General features: G+C 33.9%; 1 protein-coding gene across 11 annotated transcripts in view; it reads right to left on the bottom strand.

Moving 5' to 3' along the window:
* The window catches only part of LOC111048178 (neogenin), a 267,521-nt gene that overhangs the window by 135,646 nt on the left and 110,593 nt on the right, over positions 1-21,282 (bottom strand). For all 11 annotated transcript variants that reach the window (XM_039442940.1, XM_039442944.1, XM_039442937.1 and 8 more), the window contains exons 16-19: positions 15,326-15,481; positions 6,167-6,329; positions 2,805-2,999; positions 2,340-2,384 (exon numbers count right to left, since the gene is read on the bottom strand). In XM_039442940.1, the coding sequence (XP_039298874.1) occupies positions 2,340-2,384; positions 2,805-2,999; positions 6,167-6,329; positions 15,326-15,481 (559 nt within the window). The remainder of the gene's footprint in view (positions 1-2,339; positions 2,385-2,804; positions 3,000-6,166; positions 6,330-15,325; positions 15,482-21,282) is intronic.

Below are 21,282 nucleotides of genomic sequence, written 5' to 3'. Positions count from 1 at the left end.
CGGCTTCTCCAGCAAATCAAATTGTGGATTTCGATCACCAGTGACTCAAACCTTTCGCCAAACTCAAGACACGACTAAGGGCCGTTTGCACAGTATAGATTGCTAAACTCGATTAAGTTAATCCAGTTTAAGTTAATCTGAAAGTTTAAACTTGAATCGGTTTTCTCAGTGCATTTACTAATTCAGTTTAAGTTAGACCAGTTTAGCGTTAAGTTGGTAATAGAATGTCATCGTTTCTAATACAAAAGTCATCGTTTATAATAGGAAGGCTGATTTTTACAGGAAATTTGTTATTTGTTTACAAAACATCAGTAAATTGAGGTTATGTAGCTACTATTTCCTCGTTCAAAATCCACAGAGCTGTAATCTGTACAGTAATAAAAGTGAAAAGCGATCAAGAAATTCTTCAAAAAATGATTAAATGCTATATTACTATCAGAAACAAACTTATATTTAGTTGGCATCAAAAAATATATTCTAGAATGTAAGATAAAAACCTTATTTGGTTATGAAAATCTACTTAAATCTACTACGGTCTTCCTCGTTTATTAGAAATCTCCCAAAAGCAAAATATCTCAGTTATGTTTTATTAAAAACATGTTTTCTAATCAAAGACCACTGTTTAGAATTGTCTTATTTTCTATCAAGTGGTTTATTTAATCAAATACTAAGTTGGCACTTGCTTTACTCAAGCAAAACCGTTAAAAAAATTCGGTATCATCCCAGAAATTTAAATGATTCGTTTTTCGCCCAATTTTTCTCAGTTCCAAAATTTCTTCGCAGTCATCTTTATCAATCGCATTAAAAACTTCTATCAATTCCCCCATTATAATTATTTTTACATTCAAATAATGATTCATTATAACCCAAATAATTATTATCGTCTACAGAAGCATTAAAAACAACCGTCGAAAAATGATTTACTATTAGCTGTTTTCCCATCAAATCTTACAGATGTCGAGTTAATCCAAATTATTTGGTTTAAGCCTCCTGTTTTGGAGGTTCAAACTTTCCCAGAGTTTGAACTCAATACAGAGTTTAAACTGATATTACGCAAACGGAATTTTAGTTTAAACAAAAAAAATCCAGATTTCGTTTAAGCTTTAGCTTAAACTCACACTGTGCAAACGGCCCTAAGAGCAGAGCTCCCAAACTAACGAGGAGCTCCAAAACAACGTCATAGCCCACTTGAACTCATTTGGCGGCAGCATTATTTTATGAAGGGTTTTGGTAGGCTGGTCCACTGGTATAACAAATGCCTCAACCTTCACGGCAATTATGTTGAAGAATAATCATAGGTGTAGCTTTTAGTGAAAAGAATAATCTTTTCCTACAGTTACCTTGAAAAGTGGCCATTGCTGCACTGATTACAGAACGCAAAGAATCACTTTTCCGCTCTAGTGCGGGAAAAATTCTTCTGCACTCCAGATTTGCAACATGGCAACGCAAAATACTTAGTAGGTTATATGGAGCAACAGTGCAGCAAAATCAAAATGAAGTTGGTAACAGTGACTGCTGTGGCTGCTATAGTGAGCAGAGGTGCAACCAAGCACAACGAGCACATTATTAATTAGATATTATAACCAAGGACAACGAGGACTTTAGGATTTTAGGATTAAGGTTTTTATCAATAATAAAATTACACAGAAAAAAACATTTGATGGATTTCAGGCAATTTTTACCCATAATTACCCACTTTTCATATTCAATGGTAACTGTAGGAAAAACTTAATGTGAAATACGTGCGCAAAGTTCCTCTGCTGCACTCAAGAAACCATTCCGCCCTCGCCTACGGCTCGGGCGTAAACGTTTCTTTCGGTGCAGCAAACTGTCACTTTGCGCACTAGTTGCACAAATAACTATTTATGGCCAATCGGTTGAAAAAATGGCCCTTGTATCTTTACAAAAGTATGTCAACAATTCACTTATTAACAAATACCTATGAGTATAAATACTTCTACCCGGATTGTACATCAGTAGTACTAATTCAGATCACATCATTCTCAATTCAGTGGAATAATTAAATTAAATTGATCTTCAATAATACATGTAATAATACTTGAAAATACAGTTGAATAATTAAATAAAATGGATCTTCAATAATACAGGTAATAATACTTGAAAATACAGTATCATTCATTTCAAAATTCAAATTTCTATACATTACAAGAACAAGGAGTTGTATAAGATGCAACTCCAAAATAATCGAGTTGTACAGTAAACTCAAAAACCTTTTCAAATTGGTTTTACAAGCATCTTATTCTCTTATAATGAAAAACTACAGTATTGATGGGAACTGATTATGGGAGCTTATTTGAAAAAAAATGAATAATACAAACCTTTAACATTCAATCCAACTTCATGGAAATGTCTTGTGTCACTGCCTGGAAAATTAAAAATAAAAACTAGAATCTTAATTCACTCACTAGAAAAGCTTTAGATATTTACATAGATGAAACCAATTTTTATAATTTTTCCGAGTATTCAACATCATTTTGAAACATACAAGAGAAGTAAAGTACAGTACTTGAAAAGTTCATATTCATCATATTCTTGGAGAATAATGTACTCATTTTTTTCACTTACAGCAGAGCAATAATTCAAAACGTTACTCACACGGAATACTCTCAGTCACAAATTATAATTTATTATTTCACGAACAATATCGTCAATACTTTAAAGAAATTATTCTATTGTAAGCAGGAAAAATGCCAGATTTTTAAATTTTGACTTTTCAGGTTATGTTTTCAATAATTTGAAGGATTCTTTCAGAGTTATGGAAGATCGATTTTTATTTTACTCACCTGGTCCTGTTGTAAAGTTAGTCGTTTGTGAAGTGGGACTGTACCCCTTACTGTTTTTCGCCTGGATTTTGAAATAATACGTTGTACTATGCGTTAGGCCTTTTACGGTGGCAGTCATTTTATCTCCAGCTATATTTTCAACAACCCAGTCAGTATCTCGATTGGATAAGTCGGTTGTATAGGACACGATATACCCTGAAAAAATTACATTCACTTTATTGTGAGATCAAGAACAGAATTACATGATTCTATGTACACTAAATTTAACATCTCAATGACTGCGTAATCATAAATTAGAGTTAAATCAGTTTAATCTTATACATTTTATAAGATCAGTTTAATATTAAAGTATTGAATTTAATCGTGATTAAACGTTAACCGACGTACGTGTAACTGGCCCAAATGGATGATCCAAGTTTTATAATTAATAATTAATAATAATAATTAATAATAATTCAATAACAAATAGTGAGTAGGTTTTTAATTTTGTATTCAAATTTTTTCTAAGTGCAATATTTCTAAAGTTTTTAATTTATTGTGATTCATTTAGAGTATAAAATCAACCTTCAAAATTCAAAATTTTAAATCATCAATTCTAGACCGAAAATCAAGCGACGAAGCAGTGTGTGACTATATAACCTTATCTTTTGGACAACATTAACATTTTATCAAAATTTTTGGAGAGAAATAGTACAGGCTTAGCCTAGTTTTTCCTTTGAAAATAAATAATTAAACAGTGTATAATAAGTAGCAGTGCTACAAAATATATTCATTTATAATGCCCAAACTCCTTCAATTCCTCAATTTTCTTTCAGATTTTAAATATTTATGTTAAGGTGATGTCCAAATCGAACACAATTTACATTTTATTACATGAAAACTTGATATCGTGAAAGGTTGACGCACTGAGTAGCTCAACCACCCATATTTTTTCAGTATTTCAAAAGGAATGGTCAAAATAGGTACTTGACGAACTGATGGACTCCCCAGATACATATTATTCTTTACTCTTACAATAAGAGTAAAAGTACCACATAGAAATAAAAGTAATAAGTACATCATTAATATTTCAAATTATTTATTCAAAAAAAAAAACAAAACAAGTATTACAATCACTTCAAATCGCCCATATGGACCTCTAGGGTCTGTATTTGGGTCGATGTTACAGTAGGTAGCCAATCATAAAGTAATACAATAATATAAACGTTACTATAGCAAAAATAAAAAAGAAGAGAATACATCGAATCTTACCTAATAAAAAACAGCTTGTTATAAATCAGTAGTTGAATCTATTGATTATAATAATAATAATGATAATAATAACTCAGTACCAATGATTATAAGAACCATACACATATTATATAATTTTATCTTTAAAAAAAATTAGTAAATTAAAATTCAATAACTCTCACACACACACACACACACACACATACACACCACGAACACACACACACACGCGCGCGCGCGCGCGAGGATGAGGATAACAGAAGAGAAGGAGAACTACAGGAGTCACTACGATAGCTGCTAAAGGAGTCACTAAGGTTTAAGAATTTTTTTTTAAGGAAACTATAATTATTATAATCTATGTGCAGGTCCAACTGAACAGCCTCATGCATAAAGGAACCCAGCGACAGATGATGCAACTGAGAAAGTTTATGATTATGAACTACTAAGCCTCGATAGAATGTGCGGGTTTTTTTTCAATTTTTTATTATTATTTTCTTTAAATATTTTTTTTCTTGTTTTTTTTATTAGGCTATTATTTTTATTTATTAATTTTTTTGATTTTAATTAAAATGCTCCCTCATGCATAAAGCCATCCAATTCACACAAGGATACGTCAAACATAAACAGATCGAAGCAGACGCCCGCAATCCCCCTGGCTTAGACCAGATAGCCAATCAGCCAGGGTTCTTTTATATTGTGATACAGAATAACCTAAAGGGTTATTTATTCCTGTAAGGCAATTCCTCAGAATGATATGTATTAGGTAGGACACACACTGAGCGAAGATTCCTGGGCAGTCCTGACTGTAGCCGTAGGGCACTTCTTGTAGCATATTCATGATTTATGATGTTGGTGGAAGTAATATTGTTTTTAAATGCGTACAAAAGAATAGACCTGATATGGAGCTTTCTATTTATGATAGGAAGAGATAAAATAAGGTGACATTGTGCTATTCCTCTCCCTAATTTAGATAAGGTTACACATAGTACGAAATATGTTATCAAGTCGTCTAGTCCTTCACTTAACAAAATGTTCCGTATAAAATAATTTTCACAAACAGATTTTCAAATTTAGATGTTTCAATACCAAATATATAAGAAATATTACATATAATTGTTATTTCGTCGCAGTATACCGCATTGAATGAGTCATACCCTACGACATGTTGAATAGTTTTCCCTTCATGGGGGAAAAAGCTTCTCGTTCCCTGAACAAAACGTTACCTACCTTCTCTCTAATCTTTTAGGTTCAACTCACACTTACGCGACTCAAGTCAAGAAGAGACTGCGACTCTAGTCTCTTCTCGAAACAGCATAAATATTCAAATGGCGACACTCAGACCAGTCGATTCTAGTCTCCGACGACTGTGAGACTGAGTCAAGCGTCGACTCGACATGTTGGCACAGTATACATACAGTACAGAAACTTGGCTATACCCTGACGCTAAAATCCGCCATCTTGTTAGGAAGCGCCGCATTGTAATAGTATTGATGGTAGGTTCGGATCACTTTAATGATCCGGATCAATTGATCTCGTTCACTGCCACGAGCCAATCAGAAGACCAGGATTGGAACTTCCCAAGGTCACGTGACGTGTTTTGTATTGGGGTCATGTAAAAAGCATTGGTTAGATAGGCGTTTGATTACAAGTTTCCATTCTGTATCTATTCTGTGATGTTGGTCGAGGCTCGACTTGAGTTGCTTAGTACCATGCATTTTTATAATAGAAGTGAGGTTATGTTTTATAAAAGTGATGTTTTATCATTTTAGATAAGACAATAATAAGAATTAGATAAGACAATATAATTAATATTATATTATAATATAATACAATATTATTCACAATAATTATTATAAAAATTGTTACTTGCGAAGTAGTGACGAATTGGATCTTATATTTTTAATAAATTAAGGTTAGAAATGGGGTAGCATGGAACTAAAGTAGTAACAATAAGCAAAAAAGTTGTAATGTCGAGGGACTGGAGTATCCTCGATTGGAGTCGAGGTAGTGTGAGTTGAGTCTTAGTGTAGATTAAATGTAGTGTAGTTAATATAAACATACATATTCAGATGGATTAGCAAGTAAACTGAACCGAAATTTGAAGCTATAGCTATGAGGATAAGTTTAGAAACCTTTAATTTGTCCGTTGGGAGTTTTCGGTGGTTGCCAATTCAAATTAACCATGGTAGGATTGTCTGGGACAGGCACAACGGTCAGATCACGTGGCGGAGTCGTGGGCACGGCCTCAAACGTCGTGTTCTGAACAACCATGCTCCAAGGACTTTCATTCCTTCCCTACAAAAATGGATAGCATAACAACATGATTCACTTCAATTCAATTTATTATTTGTCACAGGCTAAACAACAGTAAGCATTGATAGTAGGATATTGCACATTAAAAAAATATAACATTCATATACAAAGTTGAACTTGATAAATAATTTTTAAAATAGTGAAATACTTATTTGTACAACTAGTGCGCAAAGTGACAGTTTGCTGCAACGAAAGAAACGTTTACGCACGAGCCGTAGGCGAAGGCGGAATGGTTTCTTGAGTGCAGCAGAGGAACTTTGCGCACGTATTTCACATTAAATTTTTCCTACAGTTACCATTGAATATGAAAAGTGGTTGATTAAGGGTTAAATGAAGGCTGAAATCCATCAAATGTTTGTCTGTTTAATTTTGTTATTAATAACAACTTTAATTTATTTTAAACTTGATAATCCAATTGAAAATTAATAATCGATAATTTATTCAAATTAAAAATTAAATTAATTCAATTAACTTGAAAATTTGAATAATTTTGAGTAAATCTTTTATTTCTAAATAATTTTTCAACCAATCAATTTATGAATGAAAAAAATATTATTTGAAATAATGAATAATTAATATTAAAAATGTATAATTTAATGAGTTCTCATTTCTATTTAATTGAAAATCAGAAAAAATATAGATGAAACAAATTCGCATTCAAAATACACGCCAACAATGTCAACAGCTGATTAGGATGGCTGCAAGATAATACTCAAAGTATTAAGAGTACGCAAAGTAATACTTTGCGCACTAGAGCGGAAAAGTGATTCTTTGCATTCTGTAATCAGTGCAGGAATGGTCACTTTTCAAGGTAACTGTAGGAAAATATAATTTAAGAATGGTCACTTTTCAAGGTAACTGTAGGAAAATATAATTTAAGAACTAGTAAATAATAATGTTACAGCTCAATCCTACATAGAAACAGTCATCAATAAAATCTGGAAACATGAACATTATAGGCTACTCGAAAGTAACACGAGAGAGTCTTAATACATTTTTTCAGTTATATTTTATTATTCTCCAATCAGTTTATTAGAGATTGCCAACTATAGGGACACTGGGCTATTAACCAGCTTTTCAGTCTTCCCCTAAAAATTGTTAGGGCCGGTTTCCGAGCTCGAGATTTACCTAAGTTCTAGACTTTAACTGACTTTAAACTCTGGAGTCAGAAAATTGGCTTTCCGAGTCAGAGCATTAACGTAGTTCAGTACTTAAATAGACTCTGGAGTTTAAGAATCACGTTAGACCCTGGAGTTTATAATTTCGCTTTCTGAGTGAAGGGCTTATAATTCCAGGACTTGAATTAGTTTCTCGTCTCTTTCCGAGTCAAGGATTTATAAAAAATCTTCAAGTCCAGGACTTAGAACAGCGTGATTTTAAACCCTCGACTGGGGTAGGGTTTAAATTCAAGTTCTAGACTTAACTGAGCAAACACAATTCAGTTATTGTTTTGGAGTAGATAAAAAGCCAAATAGATGTCATGGAATACCTAATTTAATTGGATTAGTCAATCTAAATTCATAATTTATAGTTTGCAAGTTCATTTTGGAATATAATTGTATCAGAATTATGCGTAAAAAACTAACCTCATTTTATGACATAACCTAAAAATTATCAAGCAAAATAATACAAGGATTGCCTTGGAATTTATATTCCAATATGAATGTTATTAATCAATGTCATATTCAACATATTAATAATAATAACAATAATAAACTATTACTCCAGTTTTTTCAAAACAAATACGTTTTCAAACTCAATAGCCTACGGTAATGAAAATTTTATTCCAAAATCACTGGTTAGGATCAATGATCAATAACAGCATATCGGTAACGTAAAATGAAATGTTTATTCATTCACCTTTCAAAGGTTTTGCTTTGAATAGGCCTACAAAGAAATCGAAACGTATTTTTACAAAATAGTTTGGAGAGCATGTTCATTTAAATTGTCCCGCTGCAATCAGCTGTTTCCATTTTGCTATAATGCCAACAATACAACAGCAAAATATTGTGAATTTCCCTCATATCTATTGCGTTAAAGTCCTGGACTCAAATAAGTCGAGAGCTTGATAGACTGCGGAGTTTAGAAGATAAAATCGTGACTCAGAAAGTCAATTTAGACCCGAGAGCTTATTTGAGTCCTGGACTCTGTAAGTCCAGAACTTATAGATCCCGAGCTCGGAAACCGGCCCTTAGTGTTTGAGCCTCTTTCAAGAGGTTCGGCAACGAATTAAATACTTTCTTAGCCATATGCTGTGAGCTGTGAGCTAGATTTGTAAAAGGTCGTTCTGTGTGGTTCAATTCTCAAAGAAAATCTGGATCTTGTGATATGATTATTGATAATTGACCCTGTTGTCCAATTTGTCTTGTAATTAAACGCAAAGATAGATAAGTGGTAAATATAAAGAGATTATTTGAACGAAACATATAAAACATGAAGCGTCTTCAAATAGATTGAATACTTGATGTTCAATAAATTATTCACATGTTTTACTTCAACTATTCACTGCGTGAATGCTTGAAAATACTGAAATAAAATATTCTTGTTCAATGATCTTCATGAGGTGCGTACAGACTTATGTGCCATGAACACGCGCATTTCACTTTCCATCAGATGAAGCTATACTTGTTATATCTGTATCTTACTGTTACTGTACAAATATAGATATAAAAAAATAGCAGCTTATGGAAATCAAACTCATTTTATGTTAATCATTCACAGAATTCTTCTTCTCTCACTGCTTGTAATAATTGCGTGGGGGGATGCTATAAAACTGTTCTTGAGCCTTTAAAAGTTTCTCAAAATTCTATCTTGAGGATCGCATTGCAGAGAGGTCCCAGATGTTCCACTTAAGAATTATATGAGGACTTTAAAGTGTTCAATGTAATGCAGCTATTTGTGAGATCTGCCTTAATTTACATGCACTCTCACCATAACCAAATTTTTAAAAATACAATAGATCATAGATACCCCACCAGAGCATAACATATAAACAATATACAGACTCCAAGATTAAATAAAACATATTCAACAACTAATATTCAGTACCTGTCACACATAATACTTAGAAACATACCTGACTATCTTAAAACTTTTCAAAATTACAGATCAGGCCAGTATAAGCGACTTGTTGAGAAGTGGTTAATTATAAGTGACCAAGAGGAGTCTGAACGCGTGCTGCTCTCTGTATATAGGTAGGGAGTGTGGAACTTGGTGATCTTGTCTGTGGTCCTTCGAAATCCAAGTCCCACAGTGCTTATTATTATTATTATTTTTTTTGTAGCCAGTGTAGTTTACTGTTATAGTATTACATGTTTTTGATTGGATTGTCCATCGTCATCACCATCTTTCATTCTAAGTTTGGAAAATTCTTTATAATTTGGTATTTAATTGCATTGCTATAGTGTATCTACCTTTTAGTTTTACTAACTTTTAGTCATTAATTATAACTGGCTGTTTCTGCAGTCAATTATTTGTTTTTCTGCCTATAATATCAACATTTACTCATATCTTTTTTTCAATCTGTATTTTTCTCAATTTAGTTTAATAAATATCAATTTTCATAATTTAGTTTATCGATTTTAAATTCAGCGAATTACGCCAGGCCCTCACAAACACAGGCTTAAGCCTACATGTGAGTCTCTCATAAAGTAAGGGTTATACTGTATAAATGTACTGTAACTGTACTGTATTATTTGTAAATTGTGAGAATAAAAAATTTGATTTGATTTGATTCGTTCAGTTAAGCTGGGTTTTCGTTTGTGCGTAAATGCCGTCGTCGACCACGACAGGGAGACAATCTCAGATTGGGTAGATTTCAATTTGTCTACCTAACCTAAAAGATTATGTTTAATTATGTTTTAATGGGCCATGTAGAGCTTATACTCTTTTGAATGGCAATATGTTGATATTATTAGAAATGTTCAATTCTTTAATAATAAAGACAAATAATGAAAATTTATTTGATCAGCTGTTTCAGCACACTTGAAATTTGGACAATATGAATGTCAACAATGCTTGTCGTTGTCGACTGCGGAAGTTTATGCACAAACGAAAATGCACCTTTAGACTGAAAATAGTACAGGTCAAGAAAAGATCCAAGGTGATCACAATACCACATGTTATCTCTTATTTTTCTGAGCAATGAAAGTCAAAAACCGGCAAATGTAACACTGTGAAAAGTCGTTTCTGTGAATTATACAATTTGCTTACTGTAGAAGTGCGTACAGACTTACGTACCACAAATACTCGCATTCCACTTGTAATCAGATGATGCTTATTATATCTGTATCTTACTGTTTCTGTACAAATACTGATACTGTATTTTATAATTTACTCCCTATTACGCTAAAATCATTGGATAATAAACACACTTTTCTTAAAGAAGTGAAGAAGTACCTTATGCAATTTTTTTATTTCGGATGGGGTATTCACATAAGCATTTTTACTTGTGCGTGGGTGATGAGATGATCAAACATCCATGCCATCGGCGGGATTCGAACCCATGACCAGGCGGTGCAAGCAGACTGAAGTTTAATAAACTTAACGCTCCTGACCACTAACTAGACCAACCCGGCCGGGTTGAATATTCATTTTTTCAGAAAGGTTTTGACAAATTAAATCAAAACAAAAATCGTATCATAATTTCTTCATTTTTTAATGTCAGATTCTTTGAAATGGAAAGTTTTTGAATCCTCTACATTGAAAAGTTTTGGACATTTTCCCAAACTTATTTTGTCTCATTTATGCTATGGAACAGCAATATTATAAAAAAAAACATCACAATATTCACTTAACATTGCACCTTATACCTTTCAATTTCCTCCCAAACTTATCCAAAAATTAGAGAATACTAATACTTTTTTCATATCCCTGATATAACTCAACCTGCTGTACTTCAATGTCATTATACATAAATCTATATTAGTGTTAAGCATGAATATAACAACCATTACAGGACATAATTTTTTTAAATTCCATTCAATTTAATAATGAATACTCAATATAGTTTCGATGAAGTAATAAATTTGGAATGTTTTGATACGATAGAGAATGATGATATTATTAGTTTTGATTTTCGTTCTAGTATAGATGGTGAAATAACAGATACTGTTGATTTTTTAAATATTATACATATGAATATTAGAAGTATCAATAGGAATTTGATGAGTTTGTTTATATTTTGCAAAATTGTACAATAAAGTACGATATAATAATTCTAACGGAAACTTGGATGACAAAAGATAAGAATTTTGATTATAGCATAGATGGCTATACAGTTATTGATAAGCCAGGGCAACTGAATAATAGTAATGGATTATGTATTTTTGTGAAAGAATCGTTTGATGTTCATTATCTTAACTTTGAAAATTCGGCTGCAGATATTATTGCGATTAGATTAGTAGCTTTTATTCACCCTAACACATTATTGGCAGTGTACAGATCTCCATCCTCAAACATAGAAACTTTTCTAAATGACTTAGATGAGAATATGTCTAATATTCATAAAAACGAAAATGTTCTTCTTATTGGAGACTTAAACATTGATATTTTAAGTAACAGTAATTTATCAACTGAATATAGCAGTCTTCTGCAAATGCATGGTCTGCAATCCCTGATAAATAAGCCTACTCGTATTTCAGGTCACACAAAAACATGTATAGATCATATATTCTGGAAAAATGTTCATTTTGGAGAGAGTTATGTACTGAGCTCTATACAAAAAACTGCATAACGGACCATTTTTGTACAACTTTTCATTTGGGAAATCCAATCACAGTTTTAGAGAAGAGTGGAGAGATCTTTACTGAGAAAATTAACTACATGAAATTGATTGATAAGTTGAAGGGGGAAAGCTGGGAAACTGAAACTTGCTTCAATGAAATCAATGTGAATTTAGACGATAAAGTTGATAATTTTTACAGTAAACTAGTTAGCTACATAAAATCTTCCACTGATCAAATAAAAATTAAAAACAGGAATAGACCTCTAAAAAACTGGATCACTCAGGACTTATTAGATCTATTAGGGAAAGAGACAAAATGCATAAAAAATAAATAGTCAACCGTTCAATCAACAACTGCGGAATAAATACAAAACATACAGAAATACATTAAATAACCTTATAAAACAAACTAAATTCGATTATTATAGAAATAAAATATCGCTTTCCAAAGGTAATAGTAAGAAGACATGGGAATGTATTGAGGAAATTTTAGACAGAAAACGTGTGTATAAACCACCTGACATCGACCCGGAAACGCTGAATAAATACTTCTCTGAGGTAGGAAGAACTTATGCGGAGAGGATTGATACTGGGGATACATTGCAGTTGGTACATTCACAGAATTCACATTGTGATGCGACTAACACTCCAAATTCATTTTTTATGTACCCAACGAGCTCTGATGAGGTATTGCTTACTATTAAAGATTTAAAAACTAATTCTTCTCCTGGGGTGGATGGACTAGGAAATATATGCTTAAAAAATATATATCAGAATACATAACGAAGCCCTTGTCGATAATATTCAACAAATGTTTTGAATTAGGCCATTTTCCATCTCATTTCAAAATTGCAAAAATAATCCCTCTGTATAAATCAGGTGCCAAAAAGCTCCTGAGAACTACCGTCCCATAAGTCTTATTAGTAACCTATCTAAAATATTCGAGAAAATAATTAAAGTACGAATTATAAAATATCTAGAAAAATATCAATTTATAGCTGGTAATCAGTACGGTTTCCAGGAGGGTAAATCCACTGAAGACGCTATGACTGAACTGGTTAGAATAGTGACCGATAATTTCCAGAGTAATAAAAAAACATTGTCAGTGTATCTGGACTTGGCTAAGGCCTATGATACCATTCCACACAATACCCTTCTGAACAAATTAGAGAGAATAGGTTTCCGTGGACCAGTGTTGAAGCTATTTAAAAGCTATTTGAGTAAAAGAATCCAGACTCTTGGTTCTAGTAAAGTTACACTGTCAGAATATGGCCTTCCACAGGGGACAGTAATCTCGCCGATTTTATTTTTGATCTATATTAATGATCTTTTGAGGATCCAAATGAATAGTTGTCATGCAATCTCCTTTGCTGATGATACAGCCCTAATATTTACAGCATCTAACTGGCGAGAGGTCAGGAGTTTGGCAGAATCTGGTCTGGCCCAAGTTAAGATGTGGCTAGATCACCACACTCTAACTTTAAATATAAGAAAAAGTGTTTTCATGATTTTCTCACCATCTGAAAGGTCCATACCTGCAGACATATTTCGTAACGGAATAAAAATTCACTCAGACTGCTGCGCCTATCATTATAACCATAGTGAAGGCTTACAGGAGGGAGGTGGAGACTGTGCATGTCAATCATTAGAGAGAGTGAGAGAGACCAAGTACTTAGGTGTGATATTAGATTCTCAACTAAAATGGAATACGCACATAAATAAGACTTGTCAAAAATTGAAACATATTATCCACAAGTTTTACAGATTGAACGGTCTGGGAAACTTATCTATTTTGAGATTAATATATTTCGCTTATGCTCAGTCTGTATTTCAGTATGGGATTAGGGTTTGGGGTGGAGCATTGGACAAACATTTCAACAAAATTTCCTTGATTCAGAGACATATAATAAAAGCTGCCCTTGGTCGACCCAGACGATACCCCACACATCTTATTTTTACAGAATTCCCAGTCTTAATAGTTAAACAACTTTATGTGAAAAATATTATACTTTATATAATTAAAAACAGAAACCTATTCACACCACAAATCAGAACTTATAATTTTCGAATGCAATCCAATTTCCAAATTAACAGATCTAACCTTACTGTATGCCGGAGACAATTCACATATATAAGCAATAGGTTGATCAATTTAATACCATCGAACCTAATTACAAGTAAGACAACAAAAACTAATATAAAAAAATAGCAGACTGGATCAAATCAATAAACATAGCTCATTTTATACACATATGAAGTACTTTTAACAACTTTTTTTAAATAATTAGGTCCAGGTTCATTTCTTTTTTCTTTTTCACTTCAATAAGTTTGTTAGTGTTGTATTTTGTTATTGATACTCGCTGCCAGCACACAAACCTTAGAGGTTTTGCAGGCAGCGCCTATATAATAAGTTTTATTATCAACGTTTATTTTTATGTACTTATAGAAATTGTTTATATTAATATGTAAAACTTTGTATTGTCTATTTTGATTTGTATTTTCGATATTATGGCAAATAAATTTGATTTGATTTGATATTTATACATGCTATCTGCATATGTGTTTTTACACTGAATTATTGTGCGTATACTTTGCATTTGTATCTTTATGTTTTTCCCGTGGAATTGCTCTATGTGAAATGATTTCATCATTCATCATCATACCCCTTATAGAGTTAGAGGTTAATTTCATATGATAGATTTGGTAGTCAGTGTATTTTAAGAATTGTATATCCTATTATAATAGCTTATTTATGTGAAGTCCACTTTGTTTCTTCTAATTTATGTCATTCTAGCAGTATATTTGTAATATTTAGAGACCAGTCGGTCGCATCAAATTACCCATCTACGTAGTTCTTAGCTCTAGTTTTAAGATTTATGTATACCACCCCACACAGGCTAGGCCTCGGGGCGTTTTTTGTTTTATTCATTCTTATAAAAGAGCCTTATCATTATTTGTTACATCATTATTACTTCACATTTCTATGTTCCGATGATAAGAAACAGATTTTCCTGTTATTGTACTGTTTTTTAGATGAATAAAATCTTTTTCATCTCATTTCATTTCAGATATAATGTGAAATGAGCTTGTTCCAGGCGCATAAGTCTGTACGCACCTTGTGAATCAAATTTCATATTCTATTGACACATTCCATTGACTGAAAACATAGATGTTATAGTTATAATAACAATAATATTGTAATCATAATTATTATGATTAATTCAGATGTTTTGAAATAAAATACGTAACTTACCTTCACAACTTTCACTGTAAACTCATACTGTGTACTTGGTTTCAGATCATCTATCTCGTAGCTCATTTCAGTGGAATTGTAATATTTGTAACGTGGATTTGAAGCGGAGTGAGGAACGACAGTCTTGATGATATAGATACGTTTGTCAGAGGGATTCTGAAAAGAAGAAAATTCAGAATTTTATTCAAATATATTTTGAAGGGACATTAAATAACACTGGAATTTCTTCAAGTTTGGTTGACCGAGCGAAGTGAGGTCTAAGATTCAAGTCGACGGTTTGGCATTTCTCTTAATGTTTAAATGTTTTTATGTTGCGCATTTACGGCGAAACGCGGTAATAGATTTTCATGAAATTTGACAGGTATGTTCCTTTTTAAATTGTGCGTCGACGTATAATATACAAGGTTTTTGGAAATTTTGCATTTCAAGGATAATATAAAAGGAAAAAGGAGCCTCCTTCATACGCCAATATTACCGTAAAAATCAGACTATAGAAGTAATCATCATAAATCAGCTGTCTAGTGTACTATAATACTACCCGTTCAAAAACATCGAACATCTTGAAAATTTATCTTTCCATCAACGTTAGTAGACAGTTGACTATAATACTACCCGTTCAAAAACATCGAACATCTTGAAAATTGTATGTTTCCATCAACGTTGTAGACAGTTGCAGCAGACCTGATAACAGCGCTCACACTCACATTCCGGGACGACACGTAACGGTACGATAGGACAGAAAGCTCTATATTTATTTAGGATTTTTTCCAGACATTTTAAATTGATAAATTATTAATTTTTGAGAAAACATAACAACAGGTCAATGTAACTTACTGAGCGCGAGGTCTACTGTTCACAGAACTACTAGTAACAAATTGATTTAATCTTTCTGATTTCAACTGAAAGCAACAGTGTGTCTATGAATAACTTCCAAATTAACGAGGAGCTCCAAAACAACATTATAGCCCACTTGAACTCTTTTGGCGACAGCATTTTATGAAGAGGGTTTTGGTGAGCTGGTCCACTGGTATAACAAATGCCTCAATCTTCACGGCAATTATGTTGGAGGATAATCATGAGTGTAAGTAAATTTCAGTGGAAAAATTATTATTTTTCGCCCCACTTGGATGTAATGAGCTGGTTTTCGTGCGTCATATGGAGGCCGAAAATGATTGTTTTCTGACCAGGCCGGTAAAAGTTTTACGGCCCTTAGGCTGTAAAATAACCTTGAAGTCAGCTGATTCTGATTTGATGTGAACGTGTTTACAAAATGGTTTATGAAACGGAATCAGTTTATGCTTCTAGAATTGAATAAGTATTCTGCAATAAGATACTATCATTTTATTTGGATGAATAAAATACAGATAAGATATATATTATAAACTATTCAAATTCGATTTTCAGAGTAGGATAGAACTTCTAACCTAAACTAAACAAGCATTGTTGACGTTGACATTCAGTTTGGCCAAATTTCAAGTGTGCTAAAAAAGCTGATCAAAAAACTTTTCATTATTTGTGTTTATTATTCAAGAATCAAAACATTTTTTATAATAATATCATCTTATTGTCATTTGGAAGAATAAAAAGTATAAACTCAACCTGTTACCTAATTGAACATAATCTTTTAGGTTATTTAGACAAATCAGAATAAAAATAAAATACTTGGACAATTTCCTGATATTCAGATTACCTCAGATTTGCTAGAGCTATGACCTTCCTGTTTTGCTTTCGGAAGTGCCTAATAAACAATTATTCTCATATTTATATTGTTTATTTTTCTGTGTGGCGAAAAATAACGTTCTCACCACGGGCAAAAATGTTTTTCCGGCTCTCAATCTTTTCTAGTCCTCGGCCTACGGCCTCGGACTTGAAAACCGATTTCGAGCCGGAAAAGTCTCATTTTCGGCCCTAGGTGCGAAATATACTATTATATACATTCATCAATTATGTATGGCCAATCTGAGGTTGAAAAATGATCCTCCTGGTTGATATCACCATAGAGAAACAATAGCAAAAGTAGATATCCCATGGTATACGGAATTTATGTCGCAACTTTCACCGTTATCTCAAGCCGATTACTGTCGATTATTGTCAATTTTCACTGTTTTATTGGAGTGATAAAGTATGAACGGCACAATTTGAGAGACTACCAGCGTCACACAGCTGCATAGGAAAGAACTATGTGAACTATCGGCTTGGGATAACAGTAAAAGTTGTGACATAAACGCCCTATACCATGGGATATCTAATTATGCTATCGTTTCTCTATGATATCACTGTACAAAATTTTGAAATCTGGTGTTTTCGGTAGCCTATTTGTTAGACTCAACTCACATTTACGCTTACGCGACTCAGGTCGAGAAGAGACTCGAATCTAGTCGAGAGCATGTGTTTTCAAATGGTGACAGTCGCGGAGACTAGAATCGACTGGTCTGAGTGTCACCATTTGGAAACACATGCTCTCGACTAGAGTCGAGTCTCTTCTCGACCTGAGTCGCGTGAATGTGCGTTGAACCTAAGTCGAGCGTCGACTCGACACGTTGGTCGAGCCTCGACTTGAGTTGCGTAGTACGGTGCATTTTTAATGAAAGTGAGGTCATGTTTCATGAAAGTGATGTTTTATCTTTTTAGATAAGACAATAACAAGAATTATATAAGATAAAATATTATAAAATGTGTTACATGCAAATTAGTGACGAATTAGATCTTATATTTTTAATAAAGTAAGGTTAGAGAATGGAGTAGCATGGAACTGAAGTAGTGACAATGAGCAAGAAAGTCGTAAGGTCGAGAGTCAACTCGTCTGGAGTCGAGGGATTTTAGTCGAGCCAGTGTGAGTTGAGCCTAACTCGACAACAATTGACAATCTGGCCGCTTCGATCACAGGGCGTTTGGTGAGGAACACAAGCTCTGTGAAATTCTTACCATTTTTACTCCTCTATATAATAAGTACAGAGTGCGGCAGTCAATCCCGCATATTTGATATAGGTGTAAGAAATAAACGGACGTAGATATCAAAATTATATTCATAAAATATTTTCCTACATTAAAAAGCATTTAAGAAACATTGAAAATAATCACTGTTTGAAAATAACATCAGCAAGATGGCGGCCTTCCCGAGTACGGCATTCGCGCAGGCGATTTGCGAAGCTGTTCATAACATCACGAAGCATAGGCTGAGGAATTCTCTCAATTTCTAGCCGGATTCTTGCCTTCAGTTCACCAACAGTATGAGGTCTTTCTTCGTATACTTTACTTTTTAGGTAACCCCACAAGAAAAAATCACACGCAGTCAGGTTTGGTGAACGGGGCGGCCACGGAACCGGGCCATTGCGGGGAATCACTCGGTTTGGAAAAACTCCGTTAAGAACATTCATGCTCACGCGGGCTGTGTGACTTGTTGCTCCATCTTGTTGAAACAATGTTTCTTCATTCACTTCATGTTGCCGAAGCTGAGGAATGAAGAATGTCCTTAACATTGTTGAATAGCGCTCAGCATTCACAGTAACAGATCGCTCTCTTTCGTTTTCAAAAAAATGAGGGCCTATGATACCCGACGAGGACATTGCGCACCAAACTGTTACCTTAGATGAATGGAGAGGTTTTTGATGTAATTGTTGCGGGTTCTGGTCACTCCAATACCTAAAGTTCTCAGCCTAAGAATTCCTCAGCCTATGCTTCGTGATGTTATGAACAGCTTCGCAAATCGCCTGCGCTAATGCCGTACTCGGGAAGGCCGCCATCTTGCTGATGTTATTTTCAAACAGTGATTATTTTCAATGTTTCTTAAATGCTTTTTAATGTAGGAAAATATTTTATGAATATAATTTTGATATCTACGTCCGTTTATTTTTTACACCTATTTCAAATATGCGGGATTGACTGCCGCACCCTGTACTTATATGGAGGAGTAAAAATGGTAAGAATTTCACAGAGCTTGTGTTCCTCACCAAACGCCCTGTGATCGAAGCGGCCAGATTGTCAATTGTTGTCGAGTTAGGCTCAACTCACACTGGCTCGACTAAAATCCCTCGACTCCAGTCGAGGTTCCGTGGCCGCCCCGTTCACCAGACCTGACTGCGTGTGATTTTTTCTTGTGGGGTTACCTAAAAAGTAAAGTATACGAAGAAAGACCTCATACTGTTGGTGAACTGAAGGCAAGAATCCGGCTAGAAATTGAGAGAATTCCTCAGCCTATGCTTCGTGATGTTATGAACAGCTTCGCAAATCGCCTGCGCGAATGCCGTACTCGGGAAGGCCGCCATCTTGCTGATGTTATTTTCAAACAGTGATTATTTTCAATGTTTCTTAAATGCTTTTTAATGTAGAAAAATATTTTATGAATATAACTTTGTTATCTACGTCCGTTTATTTTTTACACCTATTTCAAAAATGCGGGATTGACTGCCGCACCCTGTACATCATCAAAATGATAGGGAGAGGAAGAATAAGGTAACCTTGTGCTATTCCTCTCTCAAATTTATATAAGGTTACATATAGTCCGTATAAAATTAAAAAAATAATAATTGTAAAATTATCCCCATGCCGCTTGTCTGTGTCTAAAGCCGGCTCCAGACATGCGTCATTCGGCAAACACCGAGCAGCGATTCGCTGAATCGCTAGTAGTGTAGATCTTAGACCAGTTATAGAATAGACACGGCCCATTGTATATTCATACTGAAAGTCGATGAAGCCAACATCTACAGCCAAATCCACCCATATTGACGTCACAACAGTGACGTCACGCATCGTATAAATTATAGAAAACATTTTTGAGTTTGTTGTGTGTTTGTGTTGTTTAACTTACATTGTTGTTAAACATAGCTTGTTTTCCATAGCAGATTGTTATTTATTTATGTAATTATTATTTATGAAAATGGTAATCTCCTGCGCAGCATATAATTGCACTAGAATTTTTAGGAAAAAAAGTGGAATATCTTTTCATGCGTAAGTTGAAATTTATACACATAAATATTGTAAGTTGTAACTGTAATATTATCCTTGGTTATGATGTAAGTGAACTCATTGCAGCATGACAATAAATTAGTTTTGTAGGCTACCGTATCTTATTATTTTCAAAACACATTATAACTTTGAAGCCGATATCACTAAACACATTATAACTTAACCGATATCGTTTTTGCCCGTAGCTAGAAATAACCTAAAAACCCCATGAATCTGAAATAGACACAATCTGAAAGTTTTCCATACGATGCGTGACGTCACTGTTGTGACGTCAAGATGGGTGGATTTGGCAGTAGATGTTGGCTTCAGAGGCTAGACTTCCCAGCGTGTCTATTCTATAACTGGTCTAAGGTGTGGATGGATGTTTGTCTATTCGGCAAGCAGCGAATATTCGTGGTCGTTGCTTCAGCCGGCTCCAGACATGCGACATTCGGCAAACACCGAGCAGCGACTCGCCGAATCGCTAGTAGTGTGGATGGATGTTTGTCTATCCGGCAAGCAGTGAACATTCGTGCTCGTTGTTTTCTCGGTCAGGGTGGAACATCAAAGTGGACGAATATTCGGCAAAAGGCACATGAAATGTACATACCATATGTTGATATAGAACTTAATCTAGTGATACATTGAATCTCATTGAATAGAGCACATTGAATCTCTGTGTAGCAAATTATCCGCATCACTCTATGGGATAAGAAGAGTAAGGAGTATAGCAGATAAAAGCACTGCAATGATGGCCTATCATTCATTATTCGCTTCACACATCAGTTTTGGCATAGTAGCCTGGGGAAGCGCACCGCACACATACATAGAACAAATACTGATATTACAAAAGAAATCAATAAGGATTATGAACTGTTTGCCATATGACGCTCACTGCAGGCCTTATTTCAGGAGGGACAGAATCTTTACAGTAGTATCCCTCTATATCTACAAGACAATTCTATATATAAAAAAGTATGTAACGGTTAGGCCATGTAGACACAATATACATG

The sequence above is a fragment of the Nilaparvata lugens genome, chromosome X (assembly GCF_014356525.2).
Source record: "Nilaparvata lugens isolate BPH chromosome X, ASM1435652v1, whole genome shotgun sequence".
Lineage (NCBI taxonomy): Eukaryota > Metazoa > Arthropoda > Insecta > Hemiptera > Delphacidae > Nilaparvata > Nilaparvata lugens.
Note: the sequence above shows the minus strand (reverse complement) of the source record. Positions and strands in the feature narration are given on the sequence as shown.